The 22,216-nt window shown below is 35.0% G+C and overlaps 3 protein-coding genes and 1 non-coding gene across 4 annotated transcripts; 2 read left to right on the top strand and 2 right to left on the bottom strand.

Annotated features, from left to right (window-relative positions):
• Positions 1 to 79: 79 nt before the first annotated feature.
• Positions 80 to 2,552, bottom strand: LOC104699836 (scarecrow-like protein 22). The gene has a single exon (XM_010415234.2). It carries the CDS (start codon positions 2,120 to 2,122, stop codon positions 233 to 235), a length of 1,890 nt encoding a protein of 629 aa, XP_010413536.2. The 5' UTR covers positions 2,123 to 2,552; the 3' UTR covers positions 80 to 232.
• Positions 2,553 to 10,010: 7,458 nt separating this feature from the next.
• LOC147940729 (small nucleolar RNA R71) lies at positions 10,011 to 10,117 on the bottom strand. The gene has a single exon (XR_015562991.1). It is a non-coding gene; the product is annotated as a small nucleolar RNA R71 (small nucleolar RNA).
• Positions 10,118 to 16,998: 6,881 nt separating this feature from the next.
• Positions 16,999 to 18,530, top strand: LOC104699834 (autophagy-related protein 8g). The gene is made up of 6 exons (XM_010415233.3): positions 16,999 to 17,118; positions 17,339 to 17,385; positions 17,503 to 17,558; positions 17,842 to 17,894; positions 18,016 to 18,134; positions 18,239 to 18,530. Exons 2-6 carry the CDS (start codon positions 17,349 to 17,351, stop codon positions 18,331 to 18,333), a joined length of 360 nt encoding a protein of 119 aa, XP_010413535.1. The 5' UTR covers positions 16,999 to 17,118; positions 17,339 to 17,348; the 3' UTR covers positions 18,334 to 18,530.
• Positions 18,531 to 20,529: 1,999 nt separating this feature from the next.
• On the top strand, positions 20,530 to 21,556 carry LOC109125587 (root meristem growth factor 10-like). Its single transcript, XM_019227509.2, has 2 exons — positions 20,530 to 20,774; positions 21,182 to 21,556. Exons 1-2 carry the CDS (start codon positions 20,637 to 20,639, stop codon positions 21,476 to 21,478), a joined length of 435 nt encoding a protein of 144 aa, XP_019083054.1. The 5' UTR covers positions 20,530 to 20,636; the 3' UTR covers positions 21,479 to 21,556.
• Positions 21,557 to 22,216: the final 660 nt, after the last annotated feature.

Here is a 22,216-nt window from a genome sequence, read left to right as displayed (position 1 = left end):
AAACGAACATATCTAGTGAATGATAAAATGTAAATCCGTATTTTTCATTTGGACAGCAATATAAAAGTGGAGAAAAAAAGACTAACAAAAGGATTTATATATATATATATATATATATATATCATTTGATTGGTTAACATTGTGGAACACATTAAAACATGATTATAAATAACCCAAATTTAAAAGCTAAAAAAACGAAATTAAAAAAGAACCTTTTTATTAATATTTCTCTTCAACATTTCCAAGCTGAGACAGCAACGAGTTCTTTCCTCTGCCAACACAAGACAAGTGAAGACAACGACGACTGTCTCTTCTCCACGTGAAACCCTCTCATCGGATTCCTCTGCAACAAATACTCCGCTTGAGTCTCCGCCGTCTGACTCAGCGTCACCGGAGAAAACCCACATTGCCCAAATAAGCTTCTCCACGGCGGCGTTCTCTCCATCCAGCGGTAACGATTCGTCAACAGTTTCTGTATGGACGGTTGCACACAAAACCTCTCGACCCTCGTAACAGCTTCCGCATTACTCGAGTCCAGTGACTCGAGCAAAGTCGTGTAGTACTGAAGCGCGTTAATCACACCGTTAGGGAACGGTGCGTCGTTGTTGCGGTCGCAGGTTCGGTCTGAACAAACGACCACGTTTGGAGAGATTTGTTTCAAGAAACGAAGGATCAACGGGAGGTAACCGGAGACAACGGAGCTGATTGGAAGATTCACAGCGATTGCTTCTTTCTCCGATGATCGGAATAGAGAGAGTGGCCAACAAGTAGGATTCAAGAGAATCTCCATGCTCAAGAGCTCGATTTCGAAGGACACACCTGTTTCTGCCGCGAAGCTTCTGAGATTCTCTTCTGTGAACCGGAGCTCGAATTCGTCGGAGACAGTTGAAGGAGATGCGAAAGCTGTGATCTTTAGCGACGGAGGCGATGAAGATCTGTTTCTTTTTCCGGCGAGTTCTTGAATCAGAGACGCCCATTGACCTCCGTAACCGATATCGAAATCGACAATGTGAATCCGATCAGACGACCCTTCTAAGGACTCGAGAATGGTTTGGTTTGCAGTGAAGTTGACGAATTGAAGAAACGGTGAGGATTCTGAGAAAGCTCTGTAAGCTGCGATTCGAAAGATTAGGTTTTGAGGAGGAGAGAGTGACGGTGGTGATGAAGAGTCTTGAAGGAGAGAGTGAAGAGCTTCGGTTATATACGAAGCTGCTCTATGAAGCGGAGGTTTAGGATTGTTGCTGTTAGTGTCGTCGTCGTCGTCGTCCTTCTTGTTAAGGTTGTGATTGAGCCGCGCCAATATCCCTTGCGCGAGGAGGGGATTGGGATTGTTATCTCCGCCGTTTGTAGTTCTTCCGATTAGCTCCACCGCCGCGGAGAATAGCTGGTCGATGATTAACGTTGACTGGTCTCCTTGGTCGTGTTCGTCTTCACCGGCTAACTTGGGCGGAGTGAGAAACGGGTCGTGAGATTCGTGACCCGGATCCGAGAACTGGAAACCCCACTGTTGGGGTTGTTGAGATCCGGGTTGACCCGAATTGAGCCGTTTAGCCGGAGGATCCGAGAAAAGATCAGGACTTGGGTTAATCAGAATCTCAGGGTTCGTTGCGTCGTGGAAAGGGAAGCCATAGCCAAAGAGTGGATTAGGGTTATCAATAACCGGGTCGGATCCAGAACCGGTGTCGAAACCCACAAACTCAGAACCCGGATCCACAACATCACCACCACCACCAGACATGATTAACCTAAGAATACTCTCTTCTTGTCCGGGAGAGCCACCGGAGAGAACACCATCGAGATCCTCGAAACCCATCGGGTCGCATTTCTCATTGGCGCCGGAAAAGTCAGCAGCAGCAGCAGCAGCGCCGCCGCCGCCGCCGTGAGAGGAAGACAGCGTGGTGGTTGAAGAAGAAACGAAAGGGCTTGGACTTCTAACAGAGTCTAGAACAGACGTCGGCTCCGAGAAACCACCATTGTTAACAACAAAGCAGAGATCTTCAACTACTACTCTTCCATGGAGTTTATCTGGACCCCAGATTTTGTATCCCGGAGAAGAAGAAGAAGAAGAATCTAAAAAACCCAAAACCACCTTCCCTTGAAATTGCTCAAAGGGTAGGGGCATGACCAATCTTGAAAGAGAATTAAAGAGAGGGGAGAACAATAAGAAACCCTAGATCTCAGAACTAACTTAAGGAAGACGAAGAAGATGAAAGCTTGAAACTGAAATTGGCGCCCACATTATATAATAAGATCTCTCTCTCACTCGGGGTCGGGTGTTAATAACAATCTTTCGTCTCTTTACTTTTGTATATTGACTCTGGCTTCTTGCAAGAACGTTCCAAAGTGATCTTCTTCATCCAAAGGCCAAAAAAAAAAAATGCTCTCTTTTCTTTTTTTATTTGGGAAAAGGATTTGGTTTTTGCTCTCTCTGTGTGTGTGGTGCCTTGTGTCTGTAGATTTACTTATCTCTACTTCTGTTTTCTCATTTTCTTAGCCTAACTCGCACTTACGGCGCGTTACTTTTACTCTCTCTAAAAATGTTCATAAATCTTTTTTTTATTATTGGGTCTAATTTTGTATTCTCTCTCACATATATTGATGTTTCAATAGTTTTCCAAATATTAATAAAAAGTTAAGTTTTTTTATTTTTAAACTAATTTATAATTATTTTATGGTAGAAGGAGAAAATATTATGCCACTTAGAATCTTATTATATAAAGTTGAGTTTTGAAAGTTAGTCATTAACAAAATTTTGATATGTGTACAAGGTAATATAATAGGAGAGATTTGAAATTTCAACAGAAAACAAAATATTTTGTTTTAAATAATATTAATATTGTAAAAAGATAGCTATAAAAAAATTACAAAAATTTAAAAGTTTTTCTCAAAAACAAATAATTATAAGGAGATTATATATTTATATCTATTTCATAAATTTCGAAATTATAACATTATTTACTTATTTTTAATTTTAAGTTATTAATTCCACAAAAACAATGAAAAAAAGATTAGAGACTATATAAAGTTAACTATTTATTCTAAATTTTGTAAATGTTCACTTCTATATAAACATAGATCATCTCATATTTTCATCTAACAAAATAATTTATTCAAAAACACTGTTTTCAACTTTGTTCTATTTGTAAAAAAAAAAAAATAGGAAAGTAAAATTTTCCTTTTTTAAATATCAAAATTTTCTTTCTACTTTCTCCTTTTTCAGTTTGGAATTGATAAGATTAATATATTGACCAAAAAAAAGATTAATATATGCGTCTTTTTTTTCTAATACTGTATTTTAAAATTTATTATAGTATTTTTAGATTGTTTTATTTAATTTATATTTTCATCTTTAATTACTTGGGATTTATATATTATTGTGCTTATAATTTTCTATTATTTTTTTAATTATGTCAAATCAATTTTTTTTCGATTTTTTCAACTTTGATTGGTTGGTCATAGACACTTTTTTTTTTGTGCAAACATAATTATTAACATTCATTCAAATCCCAAAAAGAGATAACGAGTAGAAGCTCATCAACCTAATGGTCGGATAAAAAATAGGCATACAAGCTTACAACAAAAATCGATAGATAGATTGGAAATACATAAATCATTGTTGAAAGATCCATAGGAGCTTGGAGACTTTGACACACTGGTTTTCAGAAAGGTTTAAAAGAATTGATTTGAATACCTATGTCACCAAAGTGCACTTATCTTTTCGGTCAAGAGTCCAGAGAGATTTCCAGAGTTAAGCGTGCTTGAGTTGGAGTAATTTCAGTAATCACTTCTGGGAAGTGATTGTAGGAACTGCGCGAGTGAGGACAAAATACAAAGAAATATCATGTGGTGATTTGTAGGGTTGGTAAAGTATTTACAGTCTCCCAGATGTAACAAACTGACCGTCGAATATGGATGGGCCCACGGGTCGGGAGTGGACATGGGCCCACTAAGAGAAGGTTGGATGCATGGTTATCTCTACAAGGGAGGAAGGCGGAGCCAATCTTTTCTCCATGGTTGGTAATACACTATTGTGATGATACATTATTGATTAGTATACTTTTTAACAATAATTGATTATTATACTATGTAATATATTTTTTATTTGAAATATTTTTTGAGCCAATAATTTTGGTAATTAAAAAAACTATGCAAAAGTGAAAGTAAAGAGATATATAATAGTTGGCTTAATGTGTTCATATAGACATTTTTTAGGAGGTGGTAACAAATATATTTGTACCATACAATATATTTGTAAAAAAATACACTTTTAATGGTAACATACATTAAAAATTTGTAAATAGATATAAATCAACATATTATAGCCAAAAAAAATTATAAATAACGAACAACAAATTTTAATATATTTTTGTTAAATTTAATTTTATTTACAAAATTTTAAACCCGCACATCGGGCAGGTCCTTATCTAGTAAAATATAAAGTAAAAATATCATTTTAATTTTTAATCTAGAAAATCAATATTTTAAAGACAAAAAAAATATTCTCTAAAACATCAATTTATGTGAAATAGAAAGAGTACATTGTTTTTTTTCTTTTGTCAAAGTATATTGCACCTTGTTTTACTATATATTTAAACTTTGATTTACCATTATTATTATTTTGTTTTGCGTTGATTATTTAAGTCAAAAGTCAAAACCATCTCTATTTATTTAATTTTGATTTTGGAGTTTGAATTAACTTAAATTACTATGATGCCAAGTGCCAACATGTGTAATAACTAAATCGCTGCTTTTATGCGGATTGTCTGGATTGTTTTTTTTAATATCTTTCCCAAATTGTTTTTTTTTACAAAGTAGAGTTTGTGTACATGGTATATGTTTTTTTGATTATGTAGCATACTATTAGACATATTTTTAAATATATGAGAATTATTTACCAATTTAAGAATTAAGGGGGTGTATTCAACTTGACATTTTAAGTGATTTGTGTAAAAATTACAAATTCTATGTTATTCAATCATGGATTTTAAAAAGTCTCATGAAATACACTGTTATTCAACTGATGATTTAAAAATCTACTTTGAAATCCACTGTTATTCAAAACAGTTTGTGGATTTGGATTGTAATAAGTTTTAGGGATTCTGGAGGATTTTGGAGGATTTTTTAGTTAAAAATACAGAAATACAAATCTCATGGTTTTAGGTGGAATTTGAAAGAATTTTACCATAAATCATAACAACTTCCCTAAAATCTATCAAAATTCCAAATTTTTTAAATCCTATAAAATCCTCCAAAATCATTGTTTCAATACACCCACTAAACGATGATGATAGTAGATATTTTGTTTATTGATAAATAAATGGGTCAAGATTTGTTTTTCAAATCAGGTGTAAAACACTGACTATGTATATTTCAAAATCAAATAATGAACCAAAAATTTGTACTTCAAAAAAATAGTCAAAGTTATTTACTCAAACTGTTAAAAATATATGATTATCTACTATCTATGATCTAGCAAAATAAGTAATCTGGAAAGTAGAAAAAAAAATCTGGATTTTATAATTCAAATATGGAAGAAAAAAATGGAAAAAATTGTGTCAACAGTAAAAAATACTGAGGCGCGTTAAGAAAAATAAAAATCAATCTGAAACACTGTATAAAAAATCTAAAAACATATACCGAGGTTGCAGAGCAAAAGGTTAATTTGACGCAGATGGCTTATTGTCTATAATTGTGTACCATTGTTACCCCTGATTTTATACGAATACGCTCAACGTGAACGGAAGGGTAATACAGTAAGTTTAAATGTAAAGCAGCTCTTGCAGCAGTTTAGCTTTGATGCCTGGTTTTTTAAAACTGAATCTGACGCTTACTTAAACTGGCATCATGACCCGGACCAGCATCGGGTGGCTCGACTCTGTCTTGACTACAAAATATAGGATGTAGACTTTTTATTTCTTTTTCAAACATAGGAGGTAGACTTGTTAATAGATATGAGTCTAACGACCAACACAATATATATAATCCAGTGTCTAACACCAAGTTCAGTGGTAATTTTTAATTCGATTGTTAAAGAATGCTTATGATTAAAAATAAATTAAAACACATTAATAATGCTAAAATCTATTCTAAAAGTTAAGCATTTCTAGAATCATTTAGGATCGTATATGTGTCGTTCTGTCATTGGTTGGGGAAATTAACAAAAAAAAAAATCAATTTCTAAATTTTTTCTTCTTTTCTTTCGTTTCTTTCGAGCCAATCCATCGAATTGAGAGAAGAGATGTGTCGGAAATCGGTTTCTAATCCGCCGTTATCACCATCCAAACGACGCTGGTGACAACTTCGGCATGATTCCTCAACCGTAAACACCAATCGGAAAGTTAAAGAAATCGATGAGTTTGGTCCAAGGACGCTCCAATCTTGTTCCCACGGTACGCATATCTCTGATTTGAATTGTAGATCTTTACTATCTTCTGAATTGAGAGTAGAAATTAGAAATTTAGGATTTACTGATTGGGTCTTTGTTTTTCGCTGTAAATTTGTTTGATTAATATTGGGTCTTTGTCGATTGGGTCTTTCGATTGGGTGTTTGATTTTAGCAAGTTCAGGATGTGAGTTTTATCTCTTCCTCTACTTCTTCTTCGATTACTTTGTTTGAAATTGATATCGAGTTTTCATGTTCTATGGTTGGAGCTCGGCCTACTGCTGAAAACTTGGTACCTATTCGTTTAGACATTCAATCTTGAAGGTCAGCGTTACAAAGATGCTTTCACTTGGAACCCTTCAGGTATCTCTATCTCTCTATCTACACTAGAACCGCTTTGTTCTATTATATGTGGGTGATTCACTGATTCTTGTTTTTTTTATAATCGATTAAGACCCAAACAATGAAGTTGTTGTCTTTGCCAAAAGAACTATTAAAGACTTGAAACTTCCCTCTGCATTTATCACTCAGATTGTCCAATCTATTCAGGTTGTTTCAAAGACTTTAAGTTTCTCTTCTGCTATGTTTTTTGTCGTTAAGCTCTTTCACTTGTCATAGAGATGGATGATATATCAAACATTTTAGGTTACCACTTAGTCTTTTGTTAGTTACACCTTCGACTTATTGTTTCTAAATCTTTAGGTTTAACTCACAAGTAAGTTTCTCTCATACGCATTATGTTTTGCTGCCTTTAGTCTTTGAAGAAACTTTTTCTTGCCGCTATCCAACTCATTAGTAATATCCTCTGGCTGATAATTACTAATTGAATACCTTGTATCTGCAGCATTCTCATCTGGGGAATAGTGTGTAGCAAGAACATTACCCATAAGCAAATGACCTCGCAGTACAAAAATCCAAGGGTGCTTCTTTTAGCTGGATCTCTTGAGTATCAGAGAGTTGCAGGCCAATTAGCATCCTTTAACACGTTGCTTCAACAGGTTGGTGTTTTACTGTTTCTTTATGATGAACTCTGATTAACAAAGTTGATCAAAACTGATTTTTTTTTTTTTTTTTTTTGTGTTGGACAGGAAGATGAACATATGAAGGCGATAATAGCAAAGATTGAGTCTCTTCGTCCTAATGTTATGCTGGTAGAGAAAAGTCTTTCTTCATATCCCCAACAATACCTTCTAGAGAAGGAAATTTCATTGGTGCTCAATGTGAACAGGTCATTGCTGGACTGTATTTGCCCCAAATTGTACTTGACATATTATACTTTTCAAAATAATTTTTAAAAAAATTTAAGAACCCAAAATTAGGATCTACCATTGGAGCATACCATTTTACAGTTTTTTAAAAAAGTTTTTAATTTCATTATTTCTAATTATTATAATTAAAAGCATACTTAAAATCTTTTTTTAACACTCCACCGTTGAATTTGCTCTAAGGGCACCTCCACTAGGGAGTACTCATCAGATGACTCATCAATAAAAAATTAATAAAGAGATGAGACAGAAGAAAAAAAGAAAAGAATTGATACTCAAATTGCTTCAGAAAGAAACGTTTCTCAAGTAAAACTGACAGGTGTCATCTAGTTAATGGTTACCATTAAAATAATATTTTTTTATTTATTTAAAGCAATCATCTATCGTTATTCGGGTGGCGATGGTCTAAGTAACTCTACTCAAAAAGTATAAATTTGTTCACAAACTTAAAATACTTAAGTGGCCGTAATAGAAGAGGATACCTAAGGAAAATCAAATACTCAAAGAAAGATGTGTGATGTTTTTGTATTTTATAGGTTTGAACCATAGTTTTTAAGTTTATTTTGAGTCTTTTATTGACTCAAAGTATGCTTTTAGAGTATTTTTAGTCTTTTATGAGTCTGTACAAGTTCTAAGTTGCTTTTGAAGGAAACTGAGTGTTGTGGGGATGAAAACAAGCATCTGGAGCCATCATGGTGAAGACTGATCAGACTAGCAAGCAGATGGAGCGAACACAGAAAAAAACATCTTTGATCGGCTGGTCCACATTTGGGATCGACCAGTCCCGTACCCGAAGCAACTTTTTCTTTTTTGTTTTAAACCGACTTTTAGGGTTTTATTTTGATATTTAAGTTAGAGGCTCGGCCTCCAGAGACATAAGCTTTATTTTTTTGAGACTATTCTGTATTGAGAGCTGAAGGGAGAAGATCTCTAATCTTTCTTGACACTTTGGAGAAGATTTCTAAACCCTATTTTCTATTCTTTTGCAATTCAATTATGTTATCTTCATCTTTGATTTGTTGTTTCTTTCTCCATGTCTGAGTAGTTTCTCAATTGGGTTTAGGGTTTCAGAAGGGTTTCTATGATTAATTGATGCTAGGTTTGTTAGATTTGTTATTGATCTTATTGTTCTTCATCTATTGTTGTTTTTAATGCTTAAGCTAGATTGATCACCTAGATTAAGATCTTAGGTTTAATTCATCATGGCACCAAAAGTGTTGTTGAGTTGCTGGAAAAGAACATAGGTGAACAAGGTGGACCTTAGGCAACGGAAGTTGAAGTTGAGGCATCTTGTGAACTAATCAAACCTGAACCTATTAATGCTTGCTTGATTTGCTGGATTCAAACGGAAGTTTAGGATTTAATAAATTCATTGCTTAGATAGTTATCGCTGCGGAAGTAGGATAGCTTTACAAACGTGATTTGAGTTCAAGAATTGTGTTTAATGCATCCCTATCTAATCATCTAAATTCGTGATCATAATCCTTAATGATTCCCTGCACCCAATGTTTTCTCTTTTGATTTAAAACACTCTTTTATTTACTGCTTTGTTAGTGATTTTCAAACACAAACTTCTTTTGTCTTACCTATATTTGATCTTGATAATTTCATAGTGCAATTGATTGGTCTCTGTGGATTCGATCCTAAAGTGTTACAACGATACCACTAGATCGTGGTGGAGTACACATTGGGTTTTAATTGACCTTTGATCAATTTGGTGTCGTTGCCGGGGACCAAAACGATTGCCTTTGAGATTCTAGATTTAAATTTAGTCTAAGATTTATTTTATTTTTATTTACTAATTAGTTCTTTTGTTCTTTCTCTTGTGTTTCAGGTGTATGCAAACAAGAAGTCAAAAGCCTATTGATTTGCGTATATTGCGTAAAGAAGAGTTAGCACGACTTGAACGGGAAAACAGAAAAACAAAAGCTGAACTTGATAAGATGGCGGATGGATAGAATGCAGATGGTCGTGAGCCTAACCCCCCAGCAAGGCAAGCCACCTTGAGGGATGAAGATGTTCACAATAGGCTATTTGCGAATCAGTCTGCCATTCAACCTCCTGCTCCTGCGAGACAAGACTACGAGATTAAGCATAGTCTCATCAATTTGGTTCAAAATCGTGTGTATAATGGATTAGCCTCAGAGAGCCCTCTAGACCATATTGAAGCTTTTGAGAGATTGGCTAGTACTACGAGGTCTAATGGAGTTTCGTATGAATATCTCATGTTGACTTTGTTCCAATTCTCCTTAGGAGATAAGGCTTTGCGATGGCTAAATCTCTTGGACCGAGGATCACTTACCACTTGGGAGCAATGTAGAGCAGCGTTTTTGAACCACTTTTACACTAAGTCATGATCAGCTATGTTACGGAGCAAGATTACTACCTTCTCACAAGGTGGTACAGAGTCTTTTTGTGAAGCGTGGGAGAGATTCAAGGAGTATATGAGGGACTGTCCTCATCATGGCTTTTCACAAGAGAATCTTATGAACTTCTTCTATGGAGGAATTGACCAGAAGTACCAGATGGCACTCGATACTGCCAGCAGAGGAGATTTTTCTACTAACATTGCCGCTAAAGCAAACCTCTTGATCGAAAACCTTGCAGCGAGTAACAGCAATCATAGCCATGAGTATGATTGTTTTGTGCGTGTTGTTAGCTCCGTGAATACAGATGTTATTAAGAGTCTCACTGCCGAGGTAGATCTTCTTTTGAAGAGAGATCAGCAAGCTGTCAACATGTGCGACGGGCAGACGGGTGTGTATCAGCAAGTTGGAGTAAATTCAGGTTTTGAGGGGACAGAGGAGCTGAACTATGTAGGAGGACAAGGGAACTATCAGAATCATGGGTTTAATCAGAATTATAGAAATCATCATAATCTCTCCTACAGAAGCACCAACGTTGAGAATCCTCAGGATCAGCTATATCATCCACATAATCAACAAGGTAACTTCCCGCAAGTATTTCAGAACAAGGGTGCTGGATTTAATAGCTCAAATGTCCAAGGATACCACGCTCCATCTGCAGCTCCACAAGATAACAAACTCGAATTGATGATGCAAGTACTGCTGGACGGCCATAAGAAAAGTTCTGCTGAGATTAATGTCAAGATTGATAGCATGTACAATGATTTGAATAGGAAATTTGAGAGGTTGAGTTCACGTGTTGATTCCATTGATAAGAGAGTCTCTGCTATTTCTTCTATATCTAAGAACAAAGAGTCATGCAATGCTATAACACTCCATGGTGGAATCGAAGATGGGCTGAGTTGTGCTGTGATCAACTCACGTTTGGCTTCCTCAGAGACAGGATCGATCAGTCCTGAGCCTAGACCGGCCAGTCCCATCCATTTTGATAATTCGAGTCTGATTTCTAGAGAAGTTGGATCGACCATTCCCCCCTATAGATCAGTCGTTCCCATCAATAACGCAGAACCTGTCTTGGAAAGTCTCAGATCGACCGATCTACGTCCAGACCGGTCAGTCCCTGTTGCAGGTACGGGAATACCCAGCTCAGTTGTTCCTGATGCAGATGCTAGAGAGTCACTTCTTGTGGAACCAAATCCCAATAGGCCACAAATTCCTTTTCCAAGAAGACATGTGAAGAAACCTCTCGATGAAAAGAAGTATGCACGATACAAAGAAGTTATAAGTGAGTTCGTCGCTGACATTCCCTTTACAGAGGCAGTAAAGCATATATATTTGTTAAGAAGGTTTACAATGATGTTGTGGTTGAAGAAAAGGATTTGGTGAAGGTTAAGGCGTTCTTGGCTCGAGAGAAGAACATTCATGCTCCAGCTTTGAAAAGACTACCCAAATTAGAAGATCCAGGAAAATTTGTTGTTCCATGCTCCATCTTAGGAGTGAACTTTGAGGATTCCCTTTGTGATATTGGATCCAGTGTGAATGTAATGTCTAAGGCTGTTGTAGAGAGGTTGGGGATTGCTGATATGAAGGCTTCTAAGGTCTCTCTAAAGTTTGCAAATGTTGTCACCACGACTCCACAAGGCTTCATTAATAATTTACATATTCGAGTTGGGAGTTGCTTGGTTGCTACAGAATTTCACGTTGTGGAAATGAGCAAGGGTTCTGAAATGCCTTTGATTCTTAGGAGACTTTTCCTAGCAACAGTGGGAGCAGTTGTTGACTTGCCTAATAAGAGGATAACTTTCTCTAACATTGATGATAAGGTCTTCTACAACGCAATCACTGCAAATGAGGCTATACGACATGGCTCTTCTCTAGTTGTAGAACATGAGAAGAAGGTGGATGTCATGATAATGGGAGAGAATAGTGATAAGAATGAGGTCGAAGAAGTCCTGGATGGAGACATTCATTCTCCTGGGAAGAGGTATAAGAAGGTTAAGAAGAGAGACAAGCAGAAGATAGAGAGAGCGATACGAGATCTTTGTGTAACCTTGGTACCCCAGAAAGATGTTAGAGACACCATTGAGTACAAGGTGAAGTGTAAAGGAATATCTCGTCCTTTCTCTAAAGTTAAAGGCATCCTCACTCCGAAGTTTAAAGAGAAAGGCCAAGAAGCAATGGATGATATGCTGAAAAAAAATCTGGAGCTTAAGCTGACGAATTGGAGAACTTGTTCTGATATGAGTTCTCATCCTCCCATCACTTGACATCTGAAACCACGGTCAAGCTATAGACCTTAAACAAGCGCTTATTGGAGGCAACCCATGGGGTTTGTGCTGGCTTACCCTTTTATTTCTATTTGTCTTAGGATTTTGGTTTTGTTTTTAGGATTTATTATGGTGAAATCACGTCTGGTGTTAAGTATTTTCAGGAACAGATTCCAAACGCAGAAGATGCGAAATTTTTTGTTTCCAGGAGCTTAGGACCGATCAATCCTCCTTAAAGATTGATCGATCCCGGTGGTTTTCTGCGGGTGTCTCTAAGTTCAGTAATGTTGCAGATCGGTCGATCCCACCCTTAGACCGATCGGTCCCCACCCTTACCAACACCATTCCAACACCAAATGCGATATCACCGGTTTTTGTTTCTTGTCCTTACTTTTTCTTTTTCATGTTTTCTTATTTTCTTTGTGGGATTCATTCTTTTCTTGGCTTTGCTTTCACACCGGGACGGTGTGAAGTAAGTCCGGGGGAGGGATGTCTCCAAGTTGCTAATGTCGTTTTCTTTGGTTGTTTCCTTTTGATTTTTCGAGTCTTTGAGTCATTTTTATTTTATTTTTATTGAGTCAAAAATGTTGGGAAACTATGATCATTTCTAGGAATCTTTTGCTTTGAACTAACACTCTTATGATTGCTTTAGTACTTTCGATTTTAGAATGAAGCTTGGAATGAACATGAGCAGACTCAACACGCCCCAAAAGACCCTCACAAAAGAGGACATTAAGTTGATCCACCGTTGTCTCTAGCTTTGAAAGGACTAAACTGAATTTAACTTCTTGCCTTGGGACTTGGTATACATCGGACAAGACTCCTCCCTTAAGCCTTACAAGACATGCATCTCCTCATAAAGTATGTGTCCCCTCTCTCTTCCCTTCAATACTAAATAAAAAAAAAAGTAAAGAAGAAAGACAGAAGAAGAAGAGGATATAGGTAATAAAGAAGTGAATCGAGGGTTGTGCATAAATCCGTGCATCCTTCGGAATTCATGGAAACATGTCCGCAAGAAAAGAGCAAAGGATTGATAAAAAAATACAATGATACCCTAGAAAATTAGGGAAATATCGATCCTTTGGAAGTGAGAAAAGAGCAGAGGAAATGAAGCATATGAAGGAAGTCTTGGGCATTAAAAAGTTGAAGGAGTCAATAAGTTCGGTGATCGATATTCCTTTGGTGAGACCACACAATTTCACTAATCTGATTTAGAGAGACAACAATGGGGATACTGAAGGTTCTTTAAGGTAGTGGTGTTCAGAGTAGGGAGTGTTGATCCTAATCATGGGCAGAGTACAAAAGTAGTTCTTGATTTGATTTGATGAAGAGTGCAAAGCAGCGGTTCCCAAGAATATGTGAGTTTCCATTTTCAAACATTTTCTCTGATCCTGAGTTTTTGTCTGTTCTTGCTTGAGGACAACCAAAGATTCAAGTCCGGGGGAATTGATGTGTCTGTATTTTATAGGTTTGAACCATAGTTTTTAGGTTTGTTTTGAGTCTTTTATTAAGTCAAAGTATGCTTTTAGAGTCTTTTTAGTCTTTTATGAGTCTGTACAGGTTATAGGTTACTTTTGAAGAAAACTGAGTGTTTTGGGGATGAAAACAAGCATTTGGAGCCATCTTGATGAAGACTGATCGGACTAGCAAGCAGATGGAGCAAATACAGAAAAAAGCATCTTGGATCGGCTGATCCACATTCGGGATCGACCAGTCCCGTACCCAAAGCAACTTTTCCTTTTTTTGTTTTAAACCGACTTTTAGGGTTTTATTTTGATATTTAAGTTAGAGGCTCGGCCTCTAGAGACATAAGCTATTTTTCTGAGACTATTCTGTATTGAGAGCTGAAGGGAGAAGATCTCTAATCTTTCTTGATACTTTGGAGAAGATTTCTAAACCCTATTTTCTATTCTTTTGCAATTCAATTATGTTATCTTCATCTTTGATTTGCTGTTTCTGTTTTTCCATGTCTGAGTAGTTTCTCAATTGGGTTTAGGGTTTCAGAAGGGTTTCTATGATTAATTGATGCTAGGTTTGTTAGATTTGGTATTGATCTTATTGTTCTTCATCTATTGTTGTTTTTAATGCTTAAGCTAGATTGATCACCTAAATTAAGATCTTAGGTTTAATTCATCGTGGCACCAAAAGTGTTGTTGAGTTGCTGGAAAAGAACATAGGTGAGCAAGGTGGACCTTAGCCAACGGAAGTTGAAGTTGAGGCATCTTGTGAACTAATCAAACCTGAACCTATTAATGCTTGCTTGATTTGCTGGATTCAAACGGAAGTTTAGGATTTAGTAAATTCATTGCTTAGATAGTTATCGCTGCGGAAGTAGGATAGCTTTACAAACGTAATTTGAGTTCAAGAATTGTGTTTAATGCATCCCTATCTAATCATCTAAATTCGTGATCATAATCCCTAATGATTCATGCACCCAATGTTTTCTCTTTTGATTTAAATCACTCTTTTATTTACTGCTTTGTTAGTGATTTTCAAACACAAACTTCTTTTGTCTTAGCTATATTTGATCTTGATAATTTCATAGTGCAATTATTTGGTCTCTGTGGATTCGATCCTGAAGTGTTACAACGATACCACTAGATCGTGGTGGAGTACACATTGAGTTTTAATTAACCTCTGATCAATGTGTAGCTGGGTTTACAAGACAAGTTAGAACTTTTGGTGGTTTGTGTGTGAATGAGAAGGAGACATTGCTTATGTTGTTGCCCTAAACATATTTCTATATATATTTTTAAGAAAACCAAAAACAATAATAAAAAAATAGAAAATCATTGTAATTGGACATTGCAATAATGGGAGACATGTTTTTTTTCTCCAAGACAAACAAGAAACCTCCATGTGAATTTCCACCACCTTGTTGTAACCATGTATTCTCTAGTATTAAACTATTTCTTTCTGCTTTTTTTTTGGTTGTGTTTTAGGAATTTAAAATATAACCAAATTGCCTTAGTTTAATCAACTCAATATCTCAATATATAGGGTGGATGAATGGCTAGAGGATGGACACATCGACCGTGTGTTACCTGCAGACAATTTACTCGTAATTCGGTTTCACGAATACATATACTAATTTGGTTAAGTTGATATAATTATATATATAAAACAATTAAAAGTCAAATATAAGGAATGTAAACTGATTTATATCAGTTAAAATATCACGATATAGATACCTAAACAGCATACTATACAAAATGAATAGACCAAATAATTTTGAAAATTTGGATTAGGGTTACAATGCATTCGAAATCAACTAAGATTTACTTTAGTATTTAACAAAAAAAAGATTTACTTTAGTAACTTCACCACTCATACACACCTTTTCTCACTCGAAACTAGTATCGAAATAGAGAGCTATGGTATATACTTTTACCCAAAAAGTAGTATGTTTGTTTTTTTTGTTCGTCTCACATGTCATTGTCAAGATGTCATATTTGCAAATTCACTCTCACTTTCACTTTCATATGAGTAGGATTTTACTAATTTCCCAAAATAAACCTAAAGTTCTCAAAATAAACGATAGTCTCCTGTGCTGATCTTTCGATTCACGGGCAAAGTTTTCTTTTCTTTTTTATTAAAATTTTTCACTTTGTACGTTCAGAAAATTAGGATAAGGGGGTTACCTTACAGGAATCAGGTCATATCATATCATATCCAAGTGACAATCACAAAACAAGGACAACGTAATGTCAAATTTTGGTTGGTTTATCACTAATTATCAAAACTTAGGAGACACATATTACAGCACAAATAGTAAAATTTGTGTCGCTTTGCTATAGAGAATAAATACAGTGACGGCGGAAACAAAACAAAAATAAAAAGATAGTTATAGATTCTATGATCTTATAATTTGTCAATACAACAACCAACATAACCATGTAGTATTAACATAAATTATTTGATTAAACTGTATAATATGAGTGATTGACACATTGCTAAACCTAAAATAATTTTAAAAAAATCTAGAAACAGTTGACATAATAAAGCAAGTAGACGAACAAATCCGACCGCCGCATGGCACAGCGACTACTAGACTAATCAAATCACAGTGTAGTTCCTCTTTAAAATGATCTATCTGATAACTAACTATATATAGGTTACGTCACATAAGCTATGAGCCGGTGAACCAATGTGGATATAGTTCTAGAACCATGTTAATAATAATAATAATAATCATAATTAGTTTTCATTTTTTGTTGACTACTAAAAGGTTTATCTTTCGATCCATTGTTTTGCAATGCAATATAATCAGAGTCAATAATAATTGTATGTATTTTATATTTTCAGTATCATTAAGCCATTATGTTGAACTAAATTCAACGATTATGATCTACTGGTCTATAATAAGTGTTTACAAGTTATAATTTTTTGTTGACAAGAATTTGTTTGAAAATTATATTTCAACAAGTCATCTGAACAATGTAGAGATTTTTAATTTTTTAATACAGAAAACTTTAGTTTTTGAATATATATATATATATATATATGGGTAATTGGGCCTGGCTTTATAGAATACAAGCAAAAACAAATACGGTAGTCTTATAACGGGCTTTATAGAACAAATTGGAGAAACATTACTCTATGGTATTATTAACTAATCATGGGCCTTAGTCTATAAATAATTTGGTAACTAAATCATGCTTACTTAGGGAATAAACCCAATCAAAATATACCTTGATTAAAGAGGTCCGTATATAAATAATAAAGAGCTGACCTGACGTGATTATATTTATTTACACATATAAACTGTGACAATCGCAGTCGAAGTTTGAGATATTCAATCATAAACTCAAATCCCAAAGTATAATCTCTTCCTCTCTGTAAGTATCTCCAATCTTTTTTATTTCGTTTATACTACTTAATAACCTTGCTCGATTGTCGATTCCTTCAGAAGGTTTAAACACTATTAAGTGGATTACGACTTGTGCAGCAGAAAAAAAATTAGGGTTTTGTGTTGGGATTTGGTAAAAATCGTTTTTTTTTTTTTTTTTTTTTTGGGTAAATCGGTGATTCTGGAAATTTTTGTTATAATTCTGTCAGGAACAAAAGAATGAGTACAGGCAGCTTCAAGGAGGATCATGATTTCGGTATTAAAAAACTTTCTTTTCTTTTTTTTTGTTTTTTTGCTTCTAATTCATTCCAGGGTTGGGTCATTATTAGTATGATATAACAGTAAATATGGTTTTTGGATTATTATATTGCAGAAAAGAGGAAAGCTGAAGCTTTAAGGATCAGAGACAAGTACCCTGACCGTGTCCCGGTAAATAAATAAAAAAAAACTTGTTTCAAGCTTTGTTCTGTATTGTGTTCTGTTTCCTAGTTTTGTTGAATTTTTAGGAGCATACCCAATTTGTAATTTGAGAAACTCTTGTGTGGAATCCAGAGGCCTGATTGATTTCAAATCTTACAAATACAATAACCACTTTGATAGATGTTTCTTGTTTCCTTTGAAGGATTTTAGACTCTCTTAGTGAAGATCTTTTAACTCTGTGGTTCAAGAACTTGAGAGTTTCAGAAATAAGATGTTTTTATTTTTCTTATAGGTGATTGTTGAGAAGGCAGAGAAAAGTGACATAGCAAACATCGACAAGAAGAAGTATGAATGATGATCCTGCTTAGTTTTTAATATATATGTACATTCTATGGAAATCAGATTCTTAAACATTGGAGTTTTTTGCTTTGCTTATTCATATGGTTTGGATATGTATATTTTGCAGATACCTCGTCCCAGCGGATCTAACGGTTGGCCAGTTTGTGTATGTGATTCGTAAAAGAATCCAGCTTAGTTCAGAGAAAGCTATCTTCATCTTTGTTGATAATGTTCTTCCTCCAACCGGTAACGACTCCTCTTTACATCCACCACCATGTTTTACTCTTTAATTAATCACCATTACATAAAAAAACACGTCTTTCTTTGGAATTTGGTAATCTCGATTGCAGGAGCAATGATGTCAACCATCTACGAAGACAAGAAAGAAGAGGACGGCTTCTTGTATGTTACTTACAGTGGGGAAAACACTTTTGGATCTTCATGAATTTGATTGAAACAAAACAAAAACTCTCAGGGCTTTATTATGATTCCTATCGTCCGACTTTAACGTGATGTGTTCTTTGCTTATTTTAAGTTTTTAATGGAATGTAAATTCTTAATTTATCTTCTTTCTTGGTCTTGAAACTGTTTTAGCTGCGGATATGATGAACAAACTAAACTAATCGGTATTTGCAACCAAAAGTGTTTCGTTTCGGTTTTACAATTTTAAGTTTGTAGAGAGTTTTTGACCCGACAAATGCGGGGCAAGCCCCACGGGAGCTTGTTGGGCTTAATCTAGACACAGTAAAGAACAGTTGTGGGCCGGCCGACGTAAGCAGTAAAAGACAAATAACATGGGGAAACGCCACGTGGTAAAGTGAGCGGTAATGGCGGCTTGGGGTTGCGGTTAGGGCACGACCTTCACGAACAACATAAAAACAGAGGCGGTGATGGTCCACGCACACTTGTCTGCTGTTTCTCTTTGGTCCCACACGTTCTTCACCTTCCACCATTTTATTTCTTCCATTAAATCATAAATGTAATGTATTCTCTCCCATGTCACGTCAACTACTAATTTAGTATAGTATGTCTCTCTACTCTATTATTTTTCTCACAAATATTTGACTACAAACAAAAAGTACCAAAAATATCTATATTTTGGGTACGCTTCGCGAAGATTGTTTAACCAAAACTCAGCACCAGGTGTTGTTGTTTAATGTGTGAGTAAGATACTAAGATCTAGTGTCAAAACTTTTCAGATATTTTTTCACCAATGAACTACAAGATTTTAGGGCGCTTAATCTGTGAGACGACTTAGACAAGGGGCTTTTATCTATGTATATCCACTACTATAGTTTTGCATGTTTTTTGAACTTAATAACATTCAATCAAATTCTGTTTTTTTTTCCCCTTATTGAAACAGTCAACCATATTAGATAATACAAAATTTGTTATTGACTTTTGAAGGTTTAGCAGACACTACCAGTGTCCACTTGTTGAAATTATCAAACTATGTCTCCCTGGTGATTAGAAGCCTGGAAACTATTACTTTATTATGCATAAAATATAATTAAAATCGCGATAAGTCATCGCAATTATGCAACGAAATAACTCGCTTGTTGTAACGTCATTGTGTTCACGTATATATCAACAAGTATCATGTGGGAAAAGATTTATCTATTTATATATCTCAAAGTGATAATTACATCTAACAACAGAACTAATCACAGACAAGACCGTTGCTTACTTATTAGTTATTATCAACTATATATAGATAAGATAATATTTATACTTATATATCCTTTGTTTGAAATAACGTGTTAGTTCATGATTAAGTTAATCATATATGTAAATAAATGCTACAAAAGAACGGAAGCATTGAAAAGATCTTCTGCTTTTACTGCACACTCCCTGAATATAATTTCAATCAGCAATCGATTTGTATATAACCTAATTTATTCGAAACACCCCGTCCATGTTACAGAACATTAATGAGATATATAAAAGAAAAAAAAATGTAATTTGAACCTGTCAGAAATGTAATTTGAACCTGTCAGAAATGTAATCCGTTTTGAAGAATGTTTGGTCGAAAAGTCTGCTTACTTTTTGTTATCGCCATTAGAAATATCGATTGTTACGCGAATGTTATGCTTCCCGAGAAACACACACACATGTAAATAAGAAAATATGAGGAGACAAAGTTAGAAAGGTAGCGTAAAAACATGCAAAGTGTTTAAAGGCCTCAACGTAGAGACAAAGAGGTAAGAGATTTAAAACCTCTTCTTGGGATAAACAAAGAAGCATATGCATCAAAAACCCTAATTCTCCCTTTTGCTCGTTTCGATGACTAGCTAGATTTTCGCTCCATTATAATTATTACATTTTATTTTAAAAAGATATACATAAAATCAGTAAGGGGCTAAATCGGGCCGGGCTAAATCTGAAGATTGCTATAACTACGAGAGAGAAGACACAAGTTTGGTCTTTTCTCCTTCGTTAGGTTTCTCTGGTTTTGGGTCGGTGGATTCCGCAGAGACAGCAGAGGGGGCCACACAACACCATATCTGACCTTCACTACTCTATTCTTCTTCTCAGCCATACATTTGCATGTTCTCTCCTTCTCCTCTACCATCAACGAATCGTTCTCTCTCCATCTATATCTGCATTTATTACACAATCTCCCCTGCCTTACGCATTTATAACAATCACGATACCTTTAAACCGCCATATCTATCTGACCATCTCTCCCTATATATATCTACATATCTGTCTCGGCTATAATTCAACTCTTTGATCGATACTACTCGTATGGATATGCTGAGGAGTGCTTGCTTCTATTTCCTATTAATAGTTTCTGTCATCCTTTCTCGGTCTCCTATATGCGATTGTCGCCATCTTGGACACATACAGAAGAAGCTTAGCGTGAATCGTGATCATTTAACTAAGGTAAGCCCCTTTTTGCTTTGTGATGTTGTTTACTTAAAAGTCTCGATCGGTTATTATGAATGATGTTATATTTTATTATTGTAAATCCACATGCTTATAAACATAGGAAATTAACACGAATAAATTTCTTGATCATTTATATATAAGGTTTTAAAAAGAAAAATCTGGTTCATCTGTATATATAAGGTTTCAAATTTTGATTTCTATGATATAGAAGATTTGGAATGCATAGCTTTTCTTTTCAAAATCAAATCTACTGTTCAAAATTTTGTAGGGAGGCTCCAACTACTTTAAATTATTCTGAATGTTATGCGTATAGCTAGAGTTAATAATTAAGACGTTCGGGAGTAATTAAACTATGGTAACATAAGGTAACTTGAATACTAACTGTTATTCCATGTCAACAGAACAATGAAGAGATTACAAAACTAGAAGCTCAATCAACAAACAAGACGAACAACTTATCGAGCCAAGCACATGCCGTAGTTAATCGTGGTGATATTAATGGTCAGACCAACATGAAGAAAACGAAGGACGTTCACAGAGTAAAACGAGCTTCCGACAAAATGGTGTCGTCTAAAAGAGGCTCAAGAACTTGGAAAATTCCTAAATACTCAAAGAAGCAGCCTAGATCAGATCAAGAACACCCTGGTTTCAATCTTGATTATATGCAGCCCACAACACACCCGCCGCACCATAATTAACGCTTAATGATCATGTAACGATAGAAACGAATTTCATATCGTGATTTATTATATATCATAACCTTGAGTCACGAAGCATTTCCACATTTTCAGATATATCATGATGTATGGTGAGAAACGTCCTACTTTTAAGCTTTACAATTAAAATACACATATGACTAAATTAGTAAAACAGTTATCATGTAATATTTGTTAATTAAATACTACTCCGTAAGGTTTCTTGATTTTCTTTTTCAAAAAAAAAAAAAAAAAGGTTTCTTGATTTTGTTAATATTTATTACACTTGCATGCATATATCATGATGTACTACTATATCTACTCGTCTTTATATGCACATGCATGTGTGTGATCATTTCGTTGCGATTGTATGTATCTTTGTTGTTGTTCACAATATTGTGTTGTGTTCTCAATATTGTGGTTGGTTAAACATGTCGTTTTCTACTAATCATTAAAAATAAATAAGGTTAGTCTGTTAATTTACCATATACTAATTAATAGGCAGAACTATATCGCGACTTTTACATGTATAGTCTGTTTAAGTCGAGCCGAACTATGTGTACATCAGTTCAGTATATAAGTATTAATAATATATACATACATGGTATTGAACTTGGTGGACCTTAAAAAGTAGTGTAATACATAAGCCATTCTAAATCCGATTAAAGAATAGTATTAGTCCCACTAGTCAAATGGCTTATTAAATTTATATTTTGTATATATAGACGAGTCCGCGTGCAA

The sequence above is a fragment of the Camelina sativa genome, chromosome 7 (assembly GCF_030686135.1).
Source record: "Camelina sativa cultivar CO46 ecotype springtype chromosome 7, ASM3068613v1".
Lineage (NCBI taxonomy): Eukaryota > Viridiplantae > Streptophyta > Magnoliopsida > Brassicales > Brassicaceae > Camelina > Camelina sativa.
Note: the sequence above shows the minus strand (reverse complement) of the source record. Positions and strands in the feature narration are given on the sequence as shown.